Below are 25,616 nucleotides of genomic sequence, written 5' to 3'. Positions count from 1 at the left end.
CAACAGAAAAGTATCCAACACACTGTGTTTCCAATTCGTGGATTACTTTTATTCCAAAAATTACATCTTTTTCGGTAATTTGTACATTTTTTTTAATACAAAGACAATATTCGCTCCCTTCCCCACGTCACAGAATCAATCTACAAACACAAGTAGTTTTTTGCTTTCAGTTTGTGTATGTAATTCACACCAACAGTCCGCACGACACAGTTCTTGTCAACAGTTATACAAAATCCAAATTTGTTTTGTTACTAGTAAATGTCTGTGGTCAAAACGTCACAGTTTGGACAGGACAAATTTATCACATCATTCAGTAAACTCGTTTACAACGAATCTCTCTGCAAATGCAGATTTTGAAAAAAACAGTATCAGAGGCATTTGCACTAATCGGCATGTTTTACTGAGCAGTCTTTTAAACCACTGAGCCATTTACCAATTGATTTAATGTGGCACAATGCATTTTATCACCTCCCAGTGTGACATTATTGCCCTATGTTCAGAGTACACCATTTATCCTTCAAGAGGTTAAAAAGTCTTGTCACACATGCCAAGGATGATAGTGAAAAAATTGATATAAATTCACTGCAAATTTTATTTACGAACACCAATGCTCCATAGACCCACAAGTTGTAAAAAACTGTCATGTGTTAAATACATATATAAATACTTGGCAACCGCTGACGTGTGAAAACACGAAAAACTGCCTGCCATGTGGCTCAAGTGTATTAAAGCTTGTATTGTGATGCAAACAACATGTGTGACACATCTGCATTTCACAAAATCCGACACTGTGCAAATTTCCAGACAAATAACATTACAGCACATTAAGACATAGTATGACAACCTTCCCAGAATGCACCCCTGCTAAGAAACTGTTCACTGTTCAAATGCATTTCCTTTCGGCTTCTTCACACTGCGCACCAGGTTGAACTTAACCCAGGGCGAACCCATGGCCGGCCTGGATTAAAAATTTGATATTTCACCCCCACATTCAACCTGGCGTCATTTCACATTTGTTTCATGGGAACTGAGCTTATCAGGGGCATTCAACTGAGCACAAATGATTTTCAACCCAGGCTGAAAAAATATCAAACCTGGTCCGGAGCAGGGTTGAGTTCAACCCGAGTTGAGGTCAGTCTTGGGGTTGATGCAGGGTAAGCACAGGGTTGCCCATTTCGATCCTACATCAACCCTATGTTAACCCTGAGATTTGTCTAATGTGAAAAGGCCTTTTGTAAGTTTACGAACACCAATCTGAAATGTTTCCGTTTTAATATTTTCTAAACAATGACCAAAACCTGCTTGAGTTTCAAATCTGCCATTGTATTTTTTTGCTTGAACATCAAAGGGACCTACTGCACAGTATTTAAAAGAATTTCACAGTCTACCTCCAGTTTGTAAATCTATTCAAATTCCAATGTCATTTGCCTTTTGTTTTCAAGAATTGGCTTGAATAACTCTGGCTCTGTTTCATTTTTTAACAAGACTACAGTGAAACTGATCACAATTTTGGAAGTCTTAATTCATTCCTGAGGACTTATTTACTTACAGCTGACTCCAGCACTGTCTTCCTTGAACCTCTTTCAAAGCAAAAGGACAAATACATATATTTTTGAAATGTTCATTTTGGGACAGCTTTGGCGATCTACGGCACAAGTAATCCTTAGTCAGCCGTCCATGCATAAGTTTCAGAAAAACAAGTTCAATTGAGCCTAAAACAATTTAACGCATGTATAATCATTTTCAGTTGATTCAAACTATGTGAAAAAGGGAAAAACGACCCCCCCAAACTACAATACAACAAAATACATGTCACACCCATAAAAATGCAAATCTGTGATGATGCATTGTGAAAAGCAGGCAGTCAGTCTTCACATCATTTCGAATGAAATGTCTGCATTTTGTATCTTTAAACAATAGCTTTTTCACTGAGTTGTACGAGAATAAAATATCACTACTTCAGAATGGTGGAAAGTGGGGATGAATGAAAACTAAGGTTAGTGAGTGCAAACGTTAATTTTAATCTAATGTGAGCCCCCCCCCCGCCCCCAGTTTTCTCTCTGCATTGTATTAAGTAGCCGTGTATTTGGCAGTTACGGTACGGCGTGTTAAAGTGTGATGAGATTTCTTTTCGTTAAGAATCGCTCATGACTAGCTGGAATGAAATGAGGATCTGATTCAGCATCGCCTGGAAATATCGGTTTGGCATTCTCACTTTCAAACAAGATTTTGAAGTTATATTTTCAAATCTTCAGGAAGGTCTCAAAATATGTAAGCACCAAATCTGGACAGACAAACCGTGGTCTGTGGTTTGCTATTATTCAAAACAAAAAAGTCACTGCTCAAAGATGGCTCCAGTGACTTTGCCCTGTTTTTGAAAGTACAAAGCAACTTTTTTTTTTTTTGGGCAATCCTGGTCCTCTAAAAAATGGTCAGATGTAAAAACTTATCAAAATGCACTTCTGGTTCGGACTTCCATACATGTTTCATTACAAAATAAAAAACGGAATGACTGTAGTCTGTCAAAGGCTGGTGGCATCCATGTTCTCTGTAATAAACTCATTCACAGCACAAGGGATTACCTCACAAAAATGGATTTACAGAAAATGGGTCTCTCTCTCTTTTTAAAGCAAAAATAAGTTGTATAAATGTGGCACGTTGATTGGAGTTTCCCCCCCCCCCACCATTGATGGCCTATTCTTGCCCCTGTGCATTTGTGCCACTGATAACAGCTCTCACCATGTCCATGTACGCATACACTGTTTAAGGACTTTAACCTTCAAAAGTGCACTGTGATTTCTACACGAAAGGTTAACCGACACTTTTTGTCTTAGATCTCATCTTCTCTGTAGAATGTTCGTAATAAAATTGAGATCATTTTCAACCATTCCAGATCCTCTTCCTTCAATTTGTACTTATTTACACAACATATATCACAGCTGCCACATTTGTACACATACATATATATAAATATATATATAACCATTAAAGTCTTTACTTACTTTTTAATTCTGTGTAAAAAATACTCAATACAAGACATCATCAGACAACTATTGATAAAATATACAACGCTTAGTTTTCAAGTATAAAGTAATTTTAAAATATTGGTAAGCATTGACCATGAAATATAACTGAGTGCACCGATTTACAAGTTTTAAATTAAGTGAGTAAATATTTAGGCCAATGTGAATTTTTTGGTTAAAAAAAAATGTGTGAGCTGCACACCACGCAGATGGTTAACTTGTAGTGTTCTCACGACTGAAAGTTACGAAAAAGAGTCAACTTTTCTGCCTTTACTGTTGGGCAAAATTACTTGGAAAGTACTCGGCCGAGTACTTTCCAAGTACTTTTCTCCTTAAAACTTCAATTTTACACAATTTAGGGGTGTCTGAAGTCTTACCTTTGTGTATTCACCATCGAATGCCCGTGTACTCCAGCTACATTTCCTCTCACCGAGTTCAAGATTTGGTAAAGAATCTTGGTACTTGAAAAATACTTGACTACAACACTGCCAGACAGAGCCCCCTCCCCCAGTTTGTGATCCTTTGGGGTTTTTGTCGTAGTGTCTCTGCATTCTATCCAATATTCAATTCTCCTGCCAGTTTTAACAGAAGGTTCCACGAGCCGAAGAATAAGCATGGAAAACATCTGCTATGCGAAATCAGAACACCAGTCATATTGCCCTGCAATGGGTAATGCATTTTTAGGTTGGTTCACAGAATTATTGCTGATCCAGTTAATGTCCCCCTGACCAATTTCTGCTTACAGAATTTGGCTCAAAATCTGGTCACAAAACGTCCTTCTATTTCTGAGTGATTAAAATAGAAAGAAAAACTGCCTGGACACAAAAAACCTGCCAATTTTGAAACCCAAACTTGGAAAATGCAAAAGAATCAGTGTGACAGCAATGATGGATTTTTGGTAATGAGTTTATGCAAAATATTGTATCAAGAAAAATCAAAGTAGTACCACAGTAAGGCATGCATATTAACAACTAGACATCAGCAGTGCACTGTATGTTTGACAATAACATCAAACATACATATATACAAACCAGTTTGTGGTAAAAACATCACAAATGCATGTGGTTTCTTCAACAACGTTCTGTCTGATCAATAAATAGATGCCATTTGTGTATTTTAACAGCTGAAATTGTACATGTGTGTCAGATATCAACTTTATGCCTGAATTGATGATTTAAAATATGCACAATGTTTCAGTACCGCTCCAACAACATTTTATGCTTAAAAGAAAGATATATTTACATAACTTAACTCTTGCGAGACAAGCTGGGCTGAAAATTTATGTGGCCTGACCTTTCTACTTCTGAATCAACATTGAAGACTGATTTTTTTAATTTCTCCTTTTGTCAAGAAAAGAAAAATGAACTGAAGAGCGAGATTTTTTTCCAGAGAAAGATTTCCAAGATTGTATTTTTTGGGGTGGAGAAAGATACCAGCTTAATGGTACTGAAAGACTTCAAAAGAACAAAAATCATAGTCAACGAACAAACAGATCATTTCCCACTCAAATTACATGTTCTGTTTATAGGGGCAAGGGTTGGGGGTAGGTGGAACTTTTTGATTTGCTTAAATTTGTTACTTGCACAAGCATTGTTTCCTGAAGTAACAAAACTAACTCACCAATTTAGCTCACAGGGTACACTGAATGAGTAACGTGGCCAATCAACTCCGTTGAATTGGCACTCCCACGCCAAATGACCCATGTGATTGACTGATTCCTGAGGTGGAAATGAACTGATTGAATTGTTGCCACAACCTGACAAAAACAAGTCAGGATTGGTCAGAGGTATTTTGAGATGCAAGCCTTTTATAACACATCTGGCTTGGCGGAACTCGATGAGGACTGTTGACTGCTAAACAATAAAGTTAAGTACTTATTCCAAAAGCATAAAAACCTCACTTTCTCTTCAGACAGTACAAAAATGAAAAGTACGGAAACTGAGGATTTTTACTACAGGCGCAAAAATGTATCCTATTTCCAATCAAACCCCATGTTTTCAAATTTAGTCAGCAATGCGTAAAAACGTGTCTGAGTGGAAGAAAGTGTGTGACTAAAACCTTGGTCATTTTACATTTACCAAATGGAGCCCTGTTACAATGCAGAAAGGAACTAGGTTATATTAGACCTCAGAAAAAAAAGGAAAATTTGACTTGGGTTTCAAGCTTAGAACTCCGAACTATTGGCTTTAAAACAAAGAATGTTTGGGGATCAGAGAAAATGACCAGGAATGTCACACAGATCTGAAAGAGAGAAGTGACACTGGGGAGAAAACAAGAGAGAGAGGGTGTATAAGAGATGAGAAACCATGTCTTCAGCGCTTGATCATGGCGTTGCAGGCATGCAAGCCGTAGCGCGCCGCCATCCAGAGCCAGAGTAGCCACGACCCTACCACTGCCCCCAACTTGCCCCGCTCCGCTAGTCATTGGATGACGCAGAAGCGCCGGTAGTCCGCCTCGATGTCATCGTCGATGGGCGTGGTGTCCGGCTCCTTCCCCCGTACGTCGGGGATGAAGTCAGCGTAGCTCAGCCCGTGCCGCTCGTAGAATAGCATGTAGGCATTGTCCTTGTCGATCTCGTCCTTAACTTCCTGTTCAAGGGTCAGAGGTCATGAAAAACACAAATTCACAGTAAAGTGCACCACCAAGAGGTTTACATGAAAAGGCCATTTTTACAGCGCATTGTGGGAAACTTTTGACTAATCTCATTCTCCAGCTGTGGGGGAGGGGAACTTGAATTGTTCCTGATATTTGTTTTAATGATCTTTTCCATGGAAGTGGGATGTCCATTTTCCACACCCCAAGAACTTGGTCAACCTGTGTTCAATATTATTGAAACCTGGCATGTGCATACAAACATCCAATAAGAGTGTATCTGAGAAAATTCAGTTAAATTCAGTGAAGCCTTTTGGTTTTATAGTCATTTATAGTTATAGCTTATAGCCTAGCGGACGTTAGAGGAAGAAGAGAACTCACTGACCTTAACGCTGCTATCGTTGTAACAGTACCACTTCTTATTGGGGTTGACCGCATAGGCAACGTAGTGACCACCACCCAGAATTCCGCTGTGACACTGCACGTCAATAATAAAGAACACAAATTATGCTCCAATGCTTTCCAATCCTTGGAGAGTTTGAAAACTGTGATTGATAAAAGAAGGGGTCTGACTGATCAACAGTTTGATATCTGAATGATAAAAGGTTGTTGCAGCAGCACTTACGGCCATGCTGTAGAGGTTGTAGAGACTGGGGCTCAGTCCATGCTCGTCCTTGTCGTCTTCTATTTCTTCTTTGAGCAGTGGGTGGGCATCCGTCGCGTCGGTGGGTGGGGTCAAGACTGACCGCTGCCTTGCCAGCTTGCCCCGCCCGCCCATCTCCTCATCCCCGGAGCTCGGCGCGCTCCCATCGCCGCTATTGCCGTCAGACGAGTTCTCGCTGTGGTTTGCTGTGCCCGAGTCGCAGTCCTTGTTGTCGGGGGGCGCTGGCTGCACTGGTTGGGTGTGACCGCCACAGGTGCACTCTAAGTTGCTGTCCGTTCTGTCCTTCCCCGCGCACCTGTCGTTAACTTTGATGGCGTTGACGCTCACCCCTCCCTGGGGACCAAGGCTGTCCCCCTCCCCTTTCCCCGTAGTCTCCTCCTCCAACTTTCCTCCCTCCTCCTTCCCCTGGATCAGCTCCATCATCTCGCTGCGGGGTCGCTGCCGGCCGATGATCAAGTTCCGGAAGTCCAACGGATTGCGGGGAGCCAGGAAATTGGAGGGGTCAAAGTTTTCCTTGGGGAACTTGACAATCTTCTGCGATTTGACCCAGCGACCATTGACAAACTGGAACCTCTTGAGATGAATAACCTGTGAATGAACAAAGAAATTTCAGTCGAACCGTTTGCAAAGTTGACATGTTTTGAGAATCAGAAATCCACTTTTTTAATCACAGAATTGTTTAATAAAAGTAATGCCACTTAAAATTATAATGAAAGGATATTACACAGATTTACTCCATGCTTTTACCTAATATCACTGTCTTTGCTCATGAAACAAATACGGACATCATGTCCCTAGTTTTAAAAGTAACAGTCGCTGAGCCATACAGACCCGAATAGATCAAACCTTACGAAGTAGAAAAACTGCTGAGCAACTTTGTGTCCTATACAAATATTGACCAAGATAAGAACACGTATTGAGAGGCCGACAACCCTTTTTGGCTAGGCGAAGAGTTTGTGTGTTCAATAAAATTTGTGGATTTTTTCCATCCCCACAAAATGAGGCCCAAGGCGTCCACCAAGGACCAATTTACGCCAGTTGGGACTTAATGAAGGAAATACTTAATGAAAGAAAAGTAAATTATGTCGGAAATTCTGGATGCTTACTAGTATTGGGGGTAGCCTCCAGATGTCTAGCTTCTTGACTGCCAGCCTGTGGTGCTTGCATTTGGAGCAATAGTACAGCTCGTCTTCTCCTAATTCCTCTTCCTTGGTGAAGGCTCGCAGGCAGTCGTCGAGGCTGATGGGTTCTGTCTGGAGTCGGCGGCTCTTCTCCACGCTCTCGTGTTCCGTCACCACCTTGGAATACACAAAAATGGTGACGTTGGAGAGTGCTGACTGAGATTGAACAAAATTTCCACTCGGCAACTGCAGCTGGACTCGCCAAGTTGAGTGACTCTTGACCAGCAGGGTGACGTCAGTGGCGATCATTGATTATCAAAAGCAACGTGTATCGGAATGCTTAGCAGAAAGTCAGGTGGGGGAAATCATCAGGAGGTTTGACCACAGCTTGACTGGAACTTGGGACTAAATGCATGTGACTGGTTTTAAGTGAAAATATCGAGCCATTGCGTCTCTATGAAAGAGGTATGTGCCTGAGGATGGAAATAAAGGTAGCAACTGGACTGAACCATCAAAAATTGTAATTTTCTTCATTTTTATCCCTTAGTTCTTTTGGCCGAAGCCCAGTGTGACTGCCTCTTGACCTGTCACTCAAAATGGCCCACCTCATTCGTGCTCTTCCAAACTCACCCTCTCTTGTGAGGACTGATACCTCAGGTGCAAAGCGGTTGGGTCCCAGTCAATGGCCAAGAAAGTTGTTCCGGAGGTGAAGGGGTCTGACGTACAAGAAATCTCACAGCCACGACAAAATCTATCAAACGCAATATGAAGCCATGCAAATGTAAACACCAAAAAAAAAAACGTCTTGTAGGTTAAAGGCAATTTTAAGGAATCTTCTGACTCGCTTAAAGAAAGCAAGAACGTTATCCTCAAAGTAGGAGGAAATTTCTCACCTGTACCAAGGGCACCATGCGCATGTGATTCCGTCCTTCTGTACAGCCTTCAAGGTGAAAGGGTAACTGTGGCGTGGACTGTCACTAGCAATAAATGCAGCAAGTGCTCCGTCATAAACATTGTTACTCAAAACAAAAGATCAGTAAAATGCAGAAGCTGCCAAATGCCAAGCAGTGTGCACAGGTTGATTTTTATTTTCCGTGGAGACAAACAAAAAGATGTGCTGAAACGGGTCAACTCACTGACAGAAAGTAATCCAATCTAGCGCTGAATTTTGTACCTGTGTGCTGTAAGCACAGAATGGTGACTGTAAGGGCAAAATTCACTGGATACATGATATTCCAACAGAAGCGCAATTATTGTGGTTAAAAAAAAAAAACTCGCTGTGAACCTGTGAAAAGCCATATACAATGTGTGCCTTTTTTGGCCGGTGACTGGCCAGCATATGTTGCTGAGCGACTTTTTTCAATGGTTGAGCCCATGTCCAGCCCTGACTCACCCGTCCTCTGCGTGGTTCTTGTGGCCGTTCTCCATGGGTGCCGTGGAACTGACCAGCCGGTTGACCTGTTTCCACACCGATGCGTACAGCTCCTCGTGCGTGGTGGAGGAGGCCACGCAGGGCAGGATGAGCGGGATGCCAAACAGGCACGGCCTCGATTTCTGCCACGACAGGAAGTACATGTCCATGCGGATCTGGAGACAAACCCAACAACAAAACAAGGTCAACAGCGAACCCCTGCATCTGCTAATTAAGGGGATTTTCAATACTGCAAAGATCATTTTGTGCATCGCACTGCGAAGTGACATATTGTTGCCGCACCACTTACCATTGCATCAACTGAACAGTGAAGTCTATGGAGGATACATTACTTCCTGGTGCACCAAAACTATTGCGGACATTGCTTCATGGCATACAAATAATGTGTTGGTACATATAATTCAATGCCATGTGATCAACGATCCACCAATCAAATGACGGGGATTGCTGCAGGAGTTGTATACAACAAAGTGACAATTCATAAATTGGGCAGACTTCCTCAAAACAGAAACAGTAGGTAAAGTCTACCGATTCTTGCAGTTTTTGTCTGATTAATTTCAACTCTCTGGCCATTTGTCTAGGAACCTTTTCAAATCCTTCAAAATCCTCCGCTGTGGAGGAAACCAGCGGCATGTTCTTAAAACCGTTATGCTTCGGGGGCATCAGCTGATCCCTGGAAAGCAGGCCCGCCTAAAACCATGCCACAGCAACGACGGATGTGAATGTGCGCAGTAAGAGATCAAGGTTCCTAAGGTCTTCCTTCCCAGGCTCACCATCTTGCGATGCATGGCGATGACGAAACCTTCAAAGCTGTACACCACGGGCTGAGGGGCTCCTACGCTGCTGGCGGCACTAGCCGTGCTGGGAGTGCGGCTGTGCTGCTTGACAGGGGTGCTGGAATCTCCAAGCCGCTCCAAAACTAATCAGAGAAAATTAATGGAGAAGGTACTTAAGCAACACATCAAAAAAAATTTCACGTCTAAAGTAGTGCAGAGATCTAAACACCAATTTTTTTTTTTGAGTTTTGCATTTTTTTTGGGTGTTATTTTCCATCCAGAATTGTTTTCTCTATTAATCAAATCTAATTACCATCTCTGCCTTAAATAACAACACGAATAATACGTCTTCCCTATGGCAAAGATGCAGTACAATGCCACATACAGGCCGGATTCAAACCCCTAAATTTTATACAATACGGGCGATTCAGAACGGTGCACAACCAAGAGTTTGCAATGCGTTGGCAAATCACAATGCGCGAAATGTGTCGACCCTTTCCAAATGCGCATTTGGTCAACAGATTTCGCGCGTTGTGATTGGCCAATGTGTTGTAAACTCTTGGTGATGCACTATTGTGAAACGGCCATATTAACGTCTTGAAATTGCAACACCGGGGCTAACTTTCAAGCATTCGCTTGGCAAAGAAATGCATTAATTGTATCTGTTCAGCAAAAACTGGTTAACTGCTCAGGTCCTATGCCATCTGCATCAGTTTTTGACTGGTTCTCATCTGTTTTGGGCTTCACGTAACAAATTGACTCAGTGATGTTTTCTGCTAAGTGGTTCTAGGAAATATGAATCAAACAATGAGAAACAAGCACTTCAACATAGTATGGACACAGGTTGTCCGCTTGAAAATCTCAATTTTTTAAAATGGCAAGATATATTAACCCAAATTTGAAATACAGCCAAACATAACACACACTGATGCATATTTCCTCTGGCATGAACTGGTTCAGTGAAAATAATTGTAAAGTGTGCTCTTATGTGTCAGTGTTAACCACTTTGCACAAGGGGATCCGATATCGGGTACCTTATGTTGGTACGCATAGCCGGGGAGCCCGAAATCGGACAAAGGAGTCTTGTCTTGTAACGAAAGACCACACTCTGAACAAAAGACCGAGCTGCTGGAACTTGAAAAGCATTTTTTCAGTAGTCAATAGCGGAGGTAATCCATCCTTTTTTTTGAAACACTATACTACTATTTGTGGCATTCTTTACGAAGGATTACAACCACGGACAAAAGCTCTCCAGTGCTGCAGTGCTGAGCAACACAATATCACTGCACGCTAATCTCTCCCCACTGAAAAAGATGCCAGCAGCAAACTGCTCTAGTTTCAAGAACAAAAGAAAATTACGCAACACCGCACAATCTGGGCTCTCTTTACAAGGCAGCAGGCCAGGCTGAAATACACGGGCATCAATAGATGTTGCCCATCAGATTAGAGTAGCCACCAGACAGTCATTCATGTGGGTGTAAACATCCAGTAAATGAAGCAATTAATTTTTGAAGAATTTTGAAAATGGAAAATCATGACAAACGCCTGTATTTGTGCACGACCATTTCAATTGAACCCGGCAGCAAGTGGTTAACCTAGAGAACTCACCCACGTCACCGTTTGGTCGGCTGGGCTCGCTCTGTTCCGCCTCTCCGTTCAGACGAGCCGCTGCCCCAATCTCCGCCCCTCCCACGCGGGTCATGCTGATGCTGGTGGCTTGGTGATTGCAGCGGACCACCCCATTGGGTGGGGCCGGCTGGGTGGTGCCAATGGCACAGGGGGCTGGCGAGTTGATAGGAGGCAACGGCTGGAGATTGATGAGGCTTTCGGATTGGATGGTGGCTGGAATGAAATAAGGATTAAGTTAGTCCCAATCAAGATAGAAAATGATATAATCTCTGCGCATGATATAAGCAGTGATAAACACTACAATCGTGACTAAAAGAAACCACAATCACTTCAGAGGAGGCTTTGTTTGCCATCGACTTGTCAACTCACCCTGTGTACTCATGTATTGTTTATTTGCCACCGTCGCTGTAACTAATGGAATTTCGTAGCAGTACAAAAGGCCCCCTAGTAATGTCCGAATTTTCTGTGCGTCCGATGGAAAACTCTGCAGAGAGAAACATTATGTTGCTTTATCACAAAGAAAGTGGCTTTACTGTGAAAAACCGAAATTCTAATAAGAAAAAAAATGACAATTGTCATTTGCACAATGTGACCCAACCAACCAAATTACTTTCGAATGGCCAGCGCCTTTTTTGAGTCAAAGATCTTCAAAAGAATCCTGTACAATGTAAATAATCATAAATAATTCTAAAACAGTTAAAAAGGGCTAGAAACTTGATCCTGGCAGAAAAAGAAACATGTTTTACATTTCATTTGCATTTTCAAACCTCAAAGAGATCACAGAAAAGTGTCCCACGGCTTTATCCAATCTTGCAGGATTTGTTCTCTTACCCTGACCATAGCCCCTCCAATCTCCACCAGCAGTAGCTGGTCCGGCTGCAGGTCGCACAGCTCTCCTAGCTGCTTCTTGAAGGCTTTGTACTTGGCCTCCATGTTCAGCCTCAAGCCGTACTTGATGGGAACTGAGCCGTCCAGCCGAACAACTGACGAGGATTGAAAAAAAAATTGACAATAACCATCGTTGACAACTGTTGATGTGACAAGGTAGCTTGCCAACTTTGGTTTTAGCCTGCAAAATGGACTGTTTGTAACTTGAGTGCCCAGGTTTGAGATTGAGTGATCTGCGCTCGTATCAAACACTGACTACTAACTTTGGCAACTCAGCACTCACATTTAAATCTCAGCATTCTGATTCAAAACTGGCTTGGCATGGTTGCGCTAATGGCTGCGCGATTTTTATTGTTACGTCACAAAGTGCTTATTGCTTACAGTCTCAATGAAATACGTGGAGCCTCTGTTAGCGTGAAATCGTGCACTAAGCAGCGCCGTAAAATTTGGGCCCAAAAGAAACAGTGTAACTCCACTGGCACTACACTCATGCATGCTTTTTTATATGTGATACAAGCACACAATTTGGCATATCACAACACCCTATTGGCCAGAAAAGCAGTGATGGCTTCCAATGTCTTTGAACTGTGAAGCAGTCAACGGCTGGGTTGGCTACGGCTATGTTTGTTGTCGGGGCATCTCTATATATTCCAATGGAGTGAAGACCTAGACTTAATAGATCTAGAAAACAGATTCATATGCAACCTTTGATTTGAAATCAGATATATTTGCCAACGGCACTTGTCAGCGTTCCAAATGGGCTAATTATATCAATTGGGCACTGCTGTGGTTAACCAAATGAGGGGACTCACCTACAATCTCCACGTGCATGGAGCTCTCCATGGGCAAGGGGAGGGAAAGGAATATGAAGGGATCAAAGCGGACGCTGGTGTGACCACAGGTCTTGCAACGGACCTGTGACTTGAGCTGACCCTGGAACAAGTCCACGATGACAGACTGGTTCCGCCTCAGGTGGTTTTCCCATGCCTAGTGAGGGCACAAAACACAAGTACCTCCATTAGCAGTGCATGCTGGAAAATTTGTGCTTTCTTATCTTCTGCCTATGCTGCCAATATATCAACAGTGATAATTTTTCTGACTATGCATCTTAAAGTGTATTAAAAAGGTGTGATTTAACAAACTAGATTTCAATGCTATGCCAAAGGGCATCAGTGCCCAATGTGGCAGCAGATCTTGGGCTACCCTCTCGAGAAGGAGGGAGTTTTCAGACCACAGTGCTCACCTCTTGCGAGACTTCCTCGTCCGGTCGGCCGTCGCTGTCCTTCAGCTCCACGTAGGGCTTTTCCTGGACCCGGTTCAGGTCCTCGTGGAGGCCATCCAGCAGGAAGGCTAACAGCTCCTGTGAGTCCTGCTGCTGGAAACCATTGAAGCGTGGCGCGTACTTGGCTATTGTCCACTGGTGTTGGGGGAAAACCCATGAATCGTTAACAAAGTTATTAATGTGCACGATTTTACCAAAGCAGAGACGACAGACACAAATGGAACGACAGATTTTTCCCTGTTTTCAGTGGTAAGCCCGCTCAATTCCAACATTGACGATAAGTGCATGTTATTAGATTGTATGTCTTTTTATCAGAAAAAAACCACAATGCCCTGTCCTCTGTGGTATACTAATACACAATTTTGTGTGTTCCATTTATGCCATGCATTTTTTCCCAAATACAAAATGTGATCTGACGACCCACCTCTCCACATAAACATAGCGTTCTTATAATAGGCACATGAATCAAGAAGGGAAAATGGAGTTCGGTTGAGCTGGCTAGTATAACCAACAAGATGAAAGAATGGAATTTAAGTGCTGATGATGTCCATGATTCAATCCTAGAGGGTCTTTTTTTCTTTTTTCCACTCTGTTTACAGTTGGAAACAATCAATTTTGAGATCTTATTTAATTTACTGCCCAAATTGGTAGTCTTGAATTGTTATACTTCAACCCTCCTTTGGTTTTACAGCACAAATGTGCACAAATGCCCACAGTCACTGGTGAGCATGTAGTTTCTATATGGAACTCAAACATGCACAGGTTCAGTGTGTACACAGTAGATTGCCAGCACAAAATGACCCAGGGTCTTTTGTGCAGTCCTCTTCACTGCATTTGGTTTACTGCACAATTATGCACATGAAACAGTGAAACACAGTTGTTGGGCAGCACAAAAGTGCAATCTGATATTCCTGTGAGGGACTGTTGGTGCAGTGCACAACACAACACAGCTGTGCTTCCTTGAGTTGTTCACCAAGTGACCCAAAGAGTGACTTCAGCATAGGAGGGTTAATTAAAATGCTCATTTTAGCGCATTGTCAACTTCAGCCTCACTTATTAGCTTGGCAGCCGTATCACATTATGTGATATTCTGATGTTCTGCTCTTACTAAGTGCAGAACGAGACTCTCCATATTACCTTCAGCAACAATTAAGTTAGGCACACAACAATGAGCAGGAAGGATGTTTTTGTTATTAAAGGTAAATCATAATCTGGCCCTAAATTCACAAACCCTCAGGGGGAGAACCTGGTACAAATTGGCACATTTACAGGCGAGGAAAAATGAAATGTGGGTTATATTATTCATGAATAAGATGTTTTTAAGGGTCTTACTCTGAGTTTCAGGGGTGCAACACTCTTGGCATTGCCAGCCCACAGCTCCCGGATGAGGTCACCGTACCGCTTAGCAACATGACCCTTCATGCCCAGGGGGTTGGTTCTAGAAAAGAAGAAATTTAGTCACAGTTGATATGACATACATTTCGGAATTTTGAGCTATTAGGTGTTAAAGAAATCCACATTTTGCCCTCAGTTTAAACCTGTGAATATTAGCAGTCCATAACTACAACGGACCTGGATAATGTGCCTCATCGGTCTGATTTGTAACTTGAAGCTATTGTCTGCCGATGTAAGGTCTAAGCATGGAATTTTTCTCAGTGCAAAGGCATCTTGCTTAGCAGAAGCAGGGTACCAGCACAAATTGCATGTGATGTGCATTGCTCGTCATCGGTTCCCCAATGATTCTTGCAATGCCTATATTGTTAAGTTGTGCTAAGTTGTTCCACGACTGCGGGCCTAAATTAGAAGCTGTCATTACTCACGAGTTCAGTTCATAGAGGAACGAGTCTGACTTGAAGTAAAGCGTCAGCGGCTGAGTATTGCTGATGCACTGGATGGCGGCGTTCATGAAGCAGGTGTTGCCAAGGTTACTCATGCCCGTCAAGCCACACTCGGTCCGAACAACTGTGCGGGGAATGGACAAAACACAAAACAACTGCAATGGAAGCTAACATTCCAAGCAAAAGCTTCCTGTGCAAAAGTTTCTGTGGTGTGGTCATTCCGAGAAAACACGTTCTTAGAATTCCAAGCTACACCTTGTGTAAAGAACATTTCCATAATACAGTACATCAACAGTACACACTACAGTACATCAATATCAATATGCCTAACCGAGGCTACTTTTCTACATCATCGTCGACTTCTCTCATAAACGGTCCTCCAGTTTGTCGGCCAAACTTATTCAAGACTCTTCTAAAATGTTATTCTTCTGTGAACTTGTTGGAGGAAGATCAAGCAACTACATTCATGGCTTACCGATCTGTACATGGCTAACAAACACAAGTGTATATCAATAGACTAAACAAGCGACCAGAAACAGATGGTTTAATGCCCATTCGACCAACAGAGTGACATGACTGGCCAAATTACATGTCTCGAGTTTAAGAAAATCTTCACCCATGAGTGTGGTGTTAAAGCAGTATCGGACATCTCAAGGGGTTCAACAAAAGAACCGAAGTTCTTGAGTCATCTTGTTCCTAGATGTCTTGATGACATCTTACCCTGTTTCTGCTTGTCCTGCTTGCTCTTGGCCAGCAGGGACATCTCCTCCGGCCAACTCAGGTCCTTGTTCCTGACCTCAATAAGCATGGGCTGGTCCTCTGAGATGCCTTGCTGCTCCATGGTGCTGGAGTCATCTTCGAGGAGGATGGGGTTGTTCTGCAAGTCATCAAAGCAACAAGGAAAATAAGTGAATGTAGTGTATTTCTTATATTATTCTATTTTACCTTGACATGTGTGATTGCAAACAACGCTGTATAACCTAATGAGGTAGCCAAGCCCAACCAAACAAGAAGCCCACACATACTAATTTGAATCATTAAGTGTACTCAATAAATGGATTTACGATGAAATGAGCACAAAAAGAAGCATCTTCATGATGTATATAAAGATAAGCATGGCGTGTGGCACAAAAGGTGTTAGTCAAATAGAACACCTCATGATTTTGACAACTAAGGGTGTACCGGTAGTTATTCTCAGCGTTCATGCAGAAATAGCACTTTGCAGCCTAACGTATGGGCCAAGCTGACATTAATATGCATGTGCATGAAGAGAGTGTGCACAATTAATTTCATCTGAATGAGCACAAAATGCTAAGAATTTTTGCACTGGCACCTGGCAGACCAAGCTCCTGTGGTATTTAAATACAACTCATATCTCTCTTGTCGCTATGAAGGGCTGTACCAAGGCACCAGGTGTCCACGAGAACTTCAAACTCTGAGGGCATGTGAAATTCCAAAAATGCCCTGAGGACATTGTTTTTGTCTAAACCTACCTCATCTTTGAGGTTCCAAAGCCTCATCTCCTCACTGCGGATTCTCAGCCGGACCGAGAGGAACTCGTAGATCTGCTGCATGGTGTGCATCTTGCTGAAGCAGGAGGTGTAGGCCAGGTAGCGTTTCGGGGCCGGCGGGGTGGACGAGCTGTTGTTCTGGCCGAAGCTGATGCCCCCGGCCCCGATGGACACATTGCCTGGCAGAAGAGAAGGGAGGTACACATGAAAGTTCAGTCAAAGCCTTTTTATTCCAAAACTCAGCTTTGTCTGTGGCTTCACCTAATTTTTCATCCTGACAATTGGACTTTTTAGCTCAGTATCTTCCAAACAGATGAAAGCAGTTTCATTCAGTTTGAACAATACAGGCCTACAAGGATGTTTCACAGGGACAACTGTCAGCTTCGTTTCCACAGCCTGAAAAGATTGAAGCTGAGGCAGGTAATTGGCCAAAAAATTCAAATGGAAAATCCTGAAGTCAGAGTTTTTGCCTCACACCAGCATCCCTGAATTTCAAAGTTAGAAATGAAATTTGAGATTTGGAAACCCTTCCCCCTAAACTTAGTCCGACTTTGCCTTACTGTTAGCTTTTTTCATCTAGTTTGAACCCCACCGGCCTGCCAGAGACTGATTTGGAACCCTCCGTATCGTTAGTTTGACTTTGGCTTATTTCTAATCGATGCCAACAGTGATCTTCTGTTTACCAGTCTACTTGGATAAAAATGCCTTACCAACCAGCCATTGGAATCCTTGTGAGAATGAGAGTGGATTGTTCACCATGTTGGGGCCAACGAAGGGAGCTTACCGATATTGACTCCATTCCAGGCGTTCTGTCTCTGCTGTACCGTCTGATGTCTGAGCAGACGCACGCTGATTGGGTACAGCTCTAGCGTTGCACTGGGCTCCCCTTCCAAAGGCACTATCACCTGAGACCAAGCACGAGAGAAGAAGCCCCTTTTGAAGCTGTGTCTGAATCTGGCTGTGGCTTTTGGTTTTTGCCATTCGTGCCCAACGCCTATAGCCACAGTCACTGCCATCAAAGCCTAATTCTTCCCAAGTCCAGAGGAAGAGGCCCATCACCTGTGGACGGACCTTCTGAATACCCAATACCCAGTGTATACCCAAAATCTCATCATCAGAAGACACTAAGGCGAGGACAGAAAACAGCACTGAATGATTTGAGAGAGGCAGTCACAACTGCCTTTCCACTGGTTGGGGGCCAGCGTGTATATTTAAAACTCATCCCTTTAAATGTCATATTCCAATTTTACTTTGATTTAGACCGTTTCCCATCTCCTGTAAATAGGTTTTACTCAGGGAGAAATGCTGGATTTAGTACAGCACAAGGCAACATGGTGACATAAAATAAATCAACTGGGGAAACATCACCATGGCAACAAAACTCTCCACTCCTAGTTACCTGTTCAGCGATAACAAGTACTTTTTCTTTTACAAATGAGTCATTCTATAAATGTGGGGTCCAACGTGTGACACATTTCTGTCCCTGTTACACCTGACCTGTGTCATTTAACAAAAGATGTATTACTGAAATTAACTATTAAACTATTTTCATTTGTTGGGAAGGTAATTTGCATTACATAATCAGTCTTGGGAATTAAAGAATGCATTCTAAACGTACAACATCATACGCCTGATGTAACAGGGGAGGGGGAATTGGACACCAAATTTATAGAATTACAAAAAACTCTCAATCACTACTGCAAATTCCAAATAATTCTCTATCAACAGTTTAAAAAACAGTGTCATTCCCGTAATTATTCAAGACTTCAAGCTTAAAAAATTCAGACTTTCAGACCACAAATTGAGAACTGAAAAAGTCATTAGTTTTCCAATCTTTACCCTTGCCCCCCCCCGCCAAAAAACCAAGCCTCTTTCAAAACTTAGGTTTATCCACACACCCTCCTATTCCCTTAACTTCCGAACAGATATATTTGAAGGGGGTACTTACATTCCTGGGCAGTGCTGGCCCGCCAGCATACCACTGAGAGAGAGCTTTCCACACAGGCTCCGGGATGACCTCATAATCTTTGCCCTGGACGAGGGGTGGAGTCCGCTTCAACCGCCCTCCCTCGTTGGTCAACGTCCCAACCTAGTAGAAGTGACAAAAAATAAATGAAATCATAAAATGCATGTCGGAAATGCAGAATCTCTACTCTGCAATATGTAGGAATATTTTCAAGCAAAAGCATAACCAAACTTCATGGGTTATAATGCCCACTACTACAAGGGATTTGGACTAGCTAGCTGACGACTGCTTGCCCGGTGGTTGTGACATCTGCATAGATAAACAGGAGGTCATGGGTTCGGAAGTTTTTCTAATAAGCTTTCAGAAAGCATTGAGCGTACAATATTGAAGAGTCACAGTAGTTAAAAAGTTAAACTGTACGCATGGTCATGCGTTGGCAACAGGAATAATGCACGCTTGTGTTCCTGGGCAAGACATGTCACTGCAATTACCTCTCTCCACCGAGGATTACAACTGAATGCCGGTGAGGGTGGAGAACTCATTCCCTGATCTGAAACCATTGCATGAAAATGAGACCTTGGTGTCAAGTTTTATACAGCATCAAGTTAGTATTACATGAGTCTACTATGAAAATGCAGACACCTTACCTTCCTGTTGTCAGGCATGATGAGGCAGGTGTTATCAATCAGCCCGGGCTTAGGGGGCCCCAGGCTCCCCTGGTTGCCAGAATTTGATCGTTTGGGGGACCGGGTAGGACTGTGTGGTGTCAAGCCGGTCCCGTTGCTGTGGTGGTGGTTGCCCCGCCTTGACAGGAGGGGACTCCTAGACCGAGACTCGCTCCAAGCCTGATTGGCTGGCCGGCTCAGGGAGCTGACCGAATTCTGGGAAGAGCTAGAACTGGTGTTGGAATGGTTGGATATGGGCGGCTAGTTGACAAAGAGTGAAAAGGCAAATGAAGCGAAAATCAGAAATTAGCCATTTAAATGAAACATCTTACTGACATGCCTTTTGATATAACCAAACAGTAGATGCTTTAAGAAGCTACATTCAGGCAACTGGCCCATTTTATTTACGATATTATTTTTTATTCCTATACAAATGATATTCATACAACTGACTTGTTACAGTAGATAAATCTTCAGACTAAGACATGGAGTTGAACAAAAGATGTTGGAAATCTCAGTTTTCTGAAAACATGGACAACACTTCTCCCTGTATTTGCTGGGATGCCCAAGATTCTCACTTGTTTCAATTCGTTTTTTTTACCTTTTTTTGGAGGTTCATTTGAAACAAATCAATAATGCTTTCAGCTCTGAAACTGATACCACACACCATTCCCCCTCATCTATTAAAAAAATGACTTCGGACTTCATAAAAGTGAAAAGTCTGACATCATATCCCAGACTTTTAACTTTCAAGCTCAATTCAACATGTGTTGTTTATTTTGTGAATACAATTTAACAGTCTCTTATAATCCGTGAAAAATAGTTGAAATTTGTTCAAGGCTCAAAAATAGTTCACTGGTTCACATCCTCCCAAAAGCTGGTTCCCTGCTCACCTTATGGGCGACATAGTGGTTCCACATCCTCCACCAGTTCATGGAGATGAGGTACCAGGTCTGTGTCAGTCTCAGCCCCCGCCTCTTCTCTCGCTCCACCCACCCGAGGATGACTTCTTTCTCCTCTTCTGTTGACTGGGGTTTCAGGCCAAGAATGATGTGGCAGACCTGTGACAGGAAATTACAAGAAAGGTTTCCATCACCATAAAAAAGCCATTTTTCAAACCTTTTCACTGGGACAATTTCAACAGTTCTATGTTTAAGTTAGTATTTGAAAGCAGGGTTTCCAAATTTCCCTTTACAATTGAAAAACAGGGTGTTTCATTTGAAGTTCCAAGCTTTTGACACTGAAACAAGAAGAAAAGGGTATCAAAAATAGCATGTAAAGTGTCCAAAACATGTGAGATGACTAAAACCTTGTCTAGGCAATACTAGGGTTCGTGACCAGGGCCCAATTCATGGGGAGGTTAGGGCATGAGGAAAATTCCACAAGGCAATCCAGCAGCAGGGCTGTAATGGTTACAGCAAAGTGCGAAAAAACAGCAAAACATGAATGATCATCCTGAATTTGGGGGTGAAAAATCCTGAAATATTGGAAATTACTGAGAAATCAAACCCATGCTAATTTTAAATGGATGCTAAGTCCAAAATACTGCTTAGCTACATGTAATTCATGTGCTAAGCTAAAGTTGGCTGAGAACCAGCCACAAGAATGTACAGATGCTGGACATTCTAGCCAGTAACCTTTTGTCAAGCAAATTGGTTCTGTCCTTGGGAAGTTTTGGGACAATGCAACTGGCTGAGAAATTGGGCCCAGTTCTGATGACATTTGAGCAATTTGTGCACATTCTACTGTAATTTGGGGGGGGGGGACGGGAGAAGGGAGCGGCTTGTGAGAACCACCTGAAAGAGCTGCTTGCAGAAGTCATCAGGGAGGCTGTTCTTCAGGGCCCACATCAGGAACTCCTCTTGGGTTATACAGCCATCATTATCCCCATCGTGGTTGGCCAGAATGTCTGCTGCGATGTTTGCTGGGTTCAAGTTCTCCACCGACCGATAATCCTGTTGAGACAGTTACAAATTGTACTCAGCCAGAGAAACCACTAAACTTCTCAGATAGTCAGACATATGATTGTCAGAGGCTGACATTCCTGCCAAACTCATGATTTGATGAATGACTCAATCCAAACGTCTTGGCTATGGCCAGTGGTCACCTTAGTATCTATAAGAAATGGATGTAGCTGATAGGCAGTGGCTTTCACAAGCACTGTCACTGTAAAGCCATAGCCAGGATGTTTGGAAGCAACCAATGGCTACATGAACTGCCTGACATTTGAAAGGAAAAAAAAAGCCTGGGTCCCAATAAATTACAATCACCTTAACATGCCTTGGAGTCAAGGCGTCACAACAAATCTTTCAACAGTTGCTTCAAACATGTAGATTGAGGGTAACTTCGCAACCTACATGTATGATTCTGTTCCACTGAGAAACCCTGAGAGGAAAAAATGAGATGCAACACAGGCAGGTAGGAGCGCAGAATTCAGAAAGGTAGATTAATTTGACAGTTTGCTCCAAGACTTTTAAAAAGCGAAATGAAGGTTTTTCAAATACTTGAGGGATTTCTCACCACTTCTTGGCCTATTCTGCTTTCCCGTCGCACATTGATCAGACTTTTAACCATCTTCTCCAGCTCATCCTTGTTCAACAAGTTGTCCTGGTCTGTGTCAAATATCTTGAAGAAAACTACGGGAGAGAAAACAGCGGACAGTAAGCCTACAAAAATGTACAAATAATTCATTTTAAACTTGAAATGTTTTGAGATTTTTTTCCCCACACCTTCTCACAGAGGGGTAGGTTGGGAAAGGAATCCACTCTTAACACCTTGAACGACCCATGTCCAATCATTTTAGAACATGACGTGAGTGTAAATACGTCAATCACACTGTATAATGACACCTACGTCTGTGTAGTTTTAATCCAATCTAGAACAGGATTTTGTTGTAATTATCATTCACAGTGCATGCTTCCAAATTACTTGCTGATTCAAACACAGACCACAATAATTGCCAGCCACACTAGAATAGATCTCTCTCCTCAGACGTCGTCTTTGTAAAAAAAAAACTGCAACAGCGCATATAATGCAAGCGGGTGCATGTGCGCGCAGTGTGCAAAATGTTCGAAACTTATCAAAATATGTTTGAAATACGGCCCGGCCAATGCGTGTCACACAAATTGAAGTAATAAATGCCGATGCACCGGGCAATCTGCAGGAAGTGACGTCATTTGAGAGAGACCTATACACATTCCTATAAATCAAACGGAATGTTACGTAGAGTGCTTTGCAGCCAAGCCACTGTAACTTGGCATGGGTCTTGACAACACGCTTTGGTTTTGGTCCATGGAACGTGCTGCTTAGTTTACTTCCAGTAATCGAGTCTGGCTGACACAGACAGCTTCATTCGGCAGAAGTGACTTGGAGGTCTGGGTGACAGTCATTTGCTGTCTTCCCCGGCTTACATTTTTGTCTCTCCACCCTGGGTCCTCGGCAGCATGCTGATAAGCCACACGCCATCTCCTTGAGATCAATGTGATTGTCGCTGTTCACATCAAATGCATTGAAAATGCCTAAAATACCAGATCCAACAAAGAGAAAAGAGTCAAGATGACGAAGTCTGTGAAATCAAACTCTACAGTTTCTACATCTATCGGTTTTCAGGGTAAATGCCAAAACTTGAACATCATCAGATGATAACTCTCTTTATCCTTATCGTCCCAAATTCTTTTCGGAGTAATTTTGCATTTCTTTTCAGACCACAGGATCCAAAAACCACCATTATATGACCATAATGTTTCAAGTGAACAGTTAATCCCCATTTTAACATTTACATGGATATTTGTACTTGTGAAAATTATAAATTTTTGTTCATGATAAATGGGAGTGTGAACTAAAACAACCTTTACAGACAAACTGCGAGAGTTTAATTGAAGTATTGTTCATGTCAAATGCTACCGTACTTGCTACGTTTATAACTCACCTTCGCATAGTTCCCTAGGCATGGGCGGTGAAATGAGCGGAATGAACGTGTCTAGATCAAAGCGGCCCGTCTTGGACTGCGCTTGCAATGCCCAGTATTTCTTCTCCAGTTCAATGATCTCTGCCTCTTCCACTGTGAAAAAGAGAGCACAGCCTGTTAACTTCAAAAAAGACCAGGACAGCATGAAGCATTGTAGTCAGGTCTGGGCCAAATTTCACAGTGCTGATTACTGCTAACCAACATTTTTTTGCTAACCACATCTGCTTAACAATAAGCGCATTTCATGGCAAGTATTTCACAGTTGCTGAGCATAGCAAAACAAATGCATGGTCATGTATAGAGATTTCCATTGTTACATCACCAAGTTAAGCAGCTTTTTCCCCTAAGGTTAGCATGCCTTTTGCTGGGGTTACTGCTTACGGTCTCCATGAAATATGCGGAGTCTCTGTTAGCGTAAAATCATGTGCTTAGTAGCGTCGTGCAATTGGGCCCTGTTCTTTTTCATGGACTCTAATCGAAAGGACAGTGACGCTGCAGATTATAAGCTGATCTGATTAGCTTATGGTCTAATCAGATGGTTCAACAAGGACACCAATGTGGCACACTCTGAGTACAAAATGGTAATCACAAGCCTTAAATTCAGTGGTCAACACAGCCACAGTACTGGGTGGACAGAAACAAGCAATGACTATCGACACAAATGATGCCAATGTACGAGTATGGTATTTAGACATCTAGGTATGAAAAGACGCCAAAATAATCTTACAGTGTGTCACTCCAGCCAGGGTCTGGTAGAATGTGGGCGTGTCGCTCTCGTCCGACAGCCGTAGCCCTGGCTTGTTGGAGTCCTGCAGTAACCATGCCGACAGCTTCATCACATGACTGTGCTTCAGGAGCCAGGAGCAGAACTGCTCATACGACGCCCGGTCATCCTTAATACCAAAAAAGAAAGGTTTTCAAATAGATGCAGTGACTGAAAAAAGGCTGTCATCTACAACAGATTTACATGTATGTAATGAGTTTGACAGGGAAAAATACCCAAGTTTCTATGAAGATAACTGCTTTGTAACTTATTAACTCAATAATTCAGAGACTTTCAAGATTCATGTTCTTTGTTAATTCCGCTCTCAAGTTCCTCTTTTAATCTGTGTCTCAAGTGGACCTTACGTTTAAAGCAGTAACAGCCTTACCAATCCATGAACACATGGTAATATTTTTCCAAGTGCCTGTGCAACATGAGTTTTTCGCTCCCTGCATGTGAAGACCTGGCGCATTAGAATTCATGTTAATGCATTTCACAAATGTGTAAATCGCTCTTCGTGCAGGAAATGTCACGGGCCAGATTATTATGTGAATACTGAATGTTGGAATCAACTGTTGCAGACAAAATGCTGGTTCAGGCATGTACACGGTGCACAAGCAAAGCCAACAAATAAATTGGCCTGATATTTGTCCAAATTTGATCATGTTCAGCTTTTGCGAGTACGTAACGCAATGACTTGCCATGACAACACAGCCAGGCATTCTCATCCCCGACATCACTTCTCCTTGAAATTCGTCCCTGTTTCCTGTTGTGCATGTGTTATTGATTTTTCTTCCTTTTACAGAGGAACTTTACCTCTCTGAATAGCTAGGAGCTTCGCAGGGGATGGGAGATGGGGATTATTTGCCATGACAACACAGCAAGACATTCCCGTGTTCAACAAGGACTCTCCTTGAATTTGTTCCATTTTTGGTCTCATGTACATGTAAATGCAGTTAAATTATCCTCCTCTTTTTTTTTTTTTTACAGAATGAAGACGGTTTGGAACTCTCTGCATAGTCAGGCACACAGGGAAGGATGACTGCAACCTCAAGTAAAGAGAGTGATGCGGATGGATAGGTACATTCCTCCCAGATCGCCCCACCGCCATCACAGGTAGGGATGACAGTAGGACTGGGAAGGGAAGGGGCTTACCTCTCTGAACACCCAGGCAACCTCCTGAGGAGGCAGGCTGCTGTCACAGGTAGGACTGTAGGGATGACAGTGGGACTGGGAAGGGAAGGGGCTTACCTCTCTGAACACCCAGGCAACCTCCTGAGGAGGCAGGCTGCTGTCACAGGTAGGACTGTATGGATAACAGTGGGACTGGGAAGGGAAGGGGCTTACCTCTCTGAACAGCTGGGCAACCTCCTGGGGAGGCGGGCTGCCGTCACACGTGGAGATGAACTGTTCCAGGTCCTCCTGACTAATGTACATACCGCCATCGTGGCTGGCACACAGGGCAAAAATGACTAAAGGAAAAAGCAGACAAAACACAC

At 42.7% G+C, this 25,616-nt stretch overlaps 1 protein-coding gene across 2 annotated transcripts in view; it reads right to left on the bottom strand.

The window, feature by feature from the left end:
• Positions 1 to 3,304: 3,304 nt before the first annotated feature.
• LOC147795641 (ubiquitin carboxyl-terminal hydrolase 32-like) overlaps positions 3,305 to 25,616 on the bottom strand; it is a 46,727-nt gene continuing 24,415 nt past the window's right edge. Inside the window, exons 4-30 of one of the 2 annotated variants that reach the window (XM_087131502.1) lie at positions 25,465 to 25,589; positions 24,082 to 24,247; positions 23,316 to 23,447; positions 22,798 to 22,905; positions 21,908 to 22,023; positions 21,184 to 21,342; positions 20,281 to 20,448; positions 19,370 to 19,648; positions 18,705 to 18,845; positions 17,541 to 17,661; positions 16,739 to 16,935; positions 15,966 to 16,122; positions 15,228 to 15,369; positions 14,740 to 14,845; positions 13,369 to 13,542; positions 12,938 to 13,112; positions 12,069 to 12,220; positions 11,607 to 11,721; positions 11,217 to 11,450; positions 9,606 to 9,751; positions 8,794 to 8,987; positions 8,294 to 8,377; positions 8,031 to 8,151; positions 7,386 to 7,577; positions 6,241 to 6,867; positions 6,001 to 6,093; positions 3,305 to 5,611 (exon numbers count right to left, since the gene is read on the bottom strand). In XM_087131502.1, the coding sequence (XP_086987628.1) occupies positions 5,444 to 5,611; positions 6,001 to 6,093; positions 6,241 to 6,867; positions 7,386 to 7,577; positions 8,031 to 8,151; positions 8,294 to 8,377; positions 8,794 to 8,987; positions 9,606 to 9,751; positions 11,217 to 11,450; positions 11,607 to 11,721; positions 12,069 to 12,220; positions 12,938 to 13,112; positions 13,369 to 13,542; positions 14,740 to 14,845; positions 15,228 to 15,369; positions 15,966 to 16,122; positions 16,739 to 16,935; positions 17,541 to 17,661; positions 18,705 to 18,845; positions 19,370 to 19,648; positions 20,281 to 20,448; positions 21,184 to 21,342; positions 21,908 to 22,023; positions 22,798 to 22,905; positions 23,316 to 23,447; positions 24,082 to 24,247; positions 25,465 to 25,589 (4,592 nt within the window). In that variant the 3' untranslated portion in view covers positions 3,305 to 5,443. The remainder of the gene's footprint in view (positions 5,612 to 6,000; positions 6,094 to 6,240; positions 6,868 to 7,385; positions 7,578 to 8,030; positions 8,152 to 8,293; positions 8,378 to 8,793; positions 8,988 to 9,605; positions 9,752 to 11,216; positions 11,451 to 11,606; positions 11,722 to 12,068; positions 12,221 to 12,937; positions 13,113 to 13,368; positions 13,543 to 14,739; positions 14,846 to 15,227; positions 15,370 to 15,965; positions 16,123 to 16,738; positions 16,936 to 17,540; positions 17,662 to 18,704; positions 18,846 to 19,369; positions 19,649 to 20,280; positions 20,449 to 21,183; positions 21,343 to 21,907; positions 22,024 to 22,797; positions 22,906 to 23,315; positions 23,448 to 24,081; positions 24,248 to 25,464; positions 25,590 to 25,616) is intronic. The other variant, XM_087131503.1, reaches the window with a different exon arrangement.

This window comes from Acanthaster planci, unplaced genomic scaffold, assembly GCF_054643075.1.
Source record: "Acanthaster planci isolate LZ-2023a unplaced genomic scaffold, COTS_SCS Contig1, whole genome shotgun sequence".
NCBI classification, from domain to species: domain Eukaryota; kingdom Metazoa; phylum Echinodermata; class Asteroidea; order Valvatida; family Acanthasteridae; genus Acanthaster; species Acanthaster planci.
This window is presented reverse-complemented; position numbering and strand designations above follow the sequence as displayed.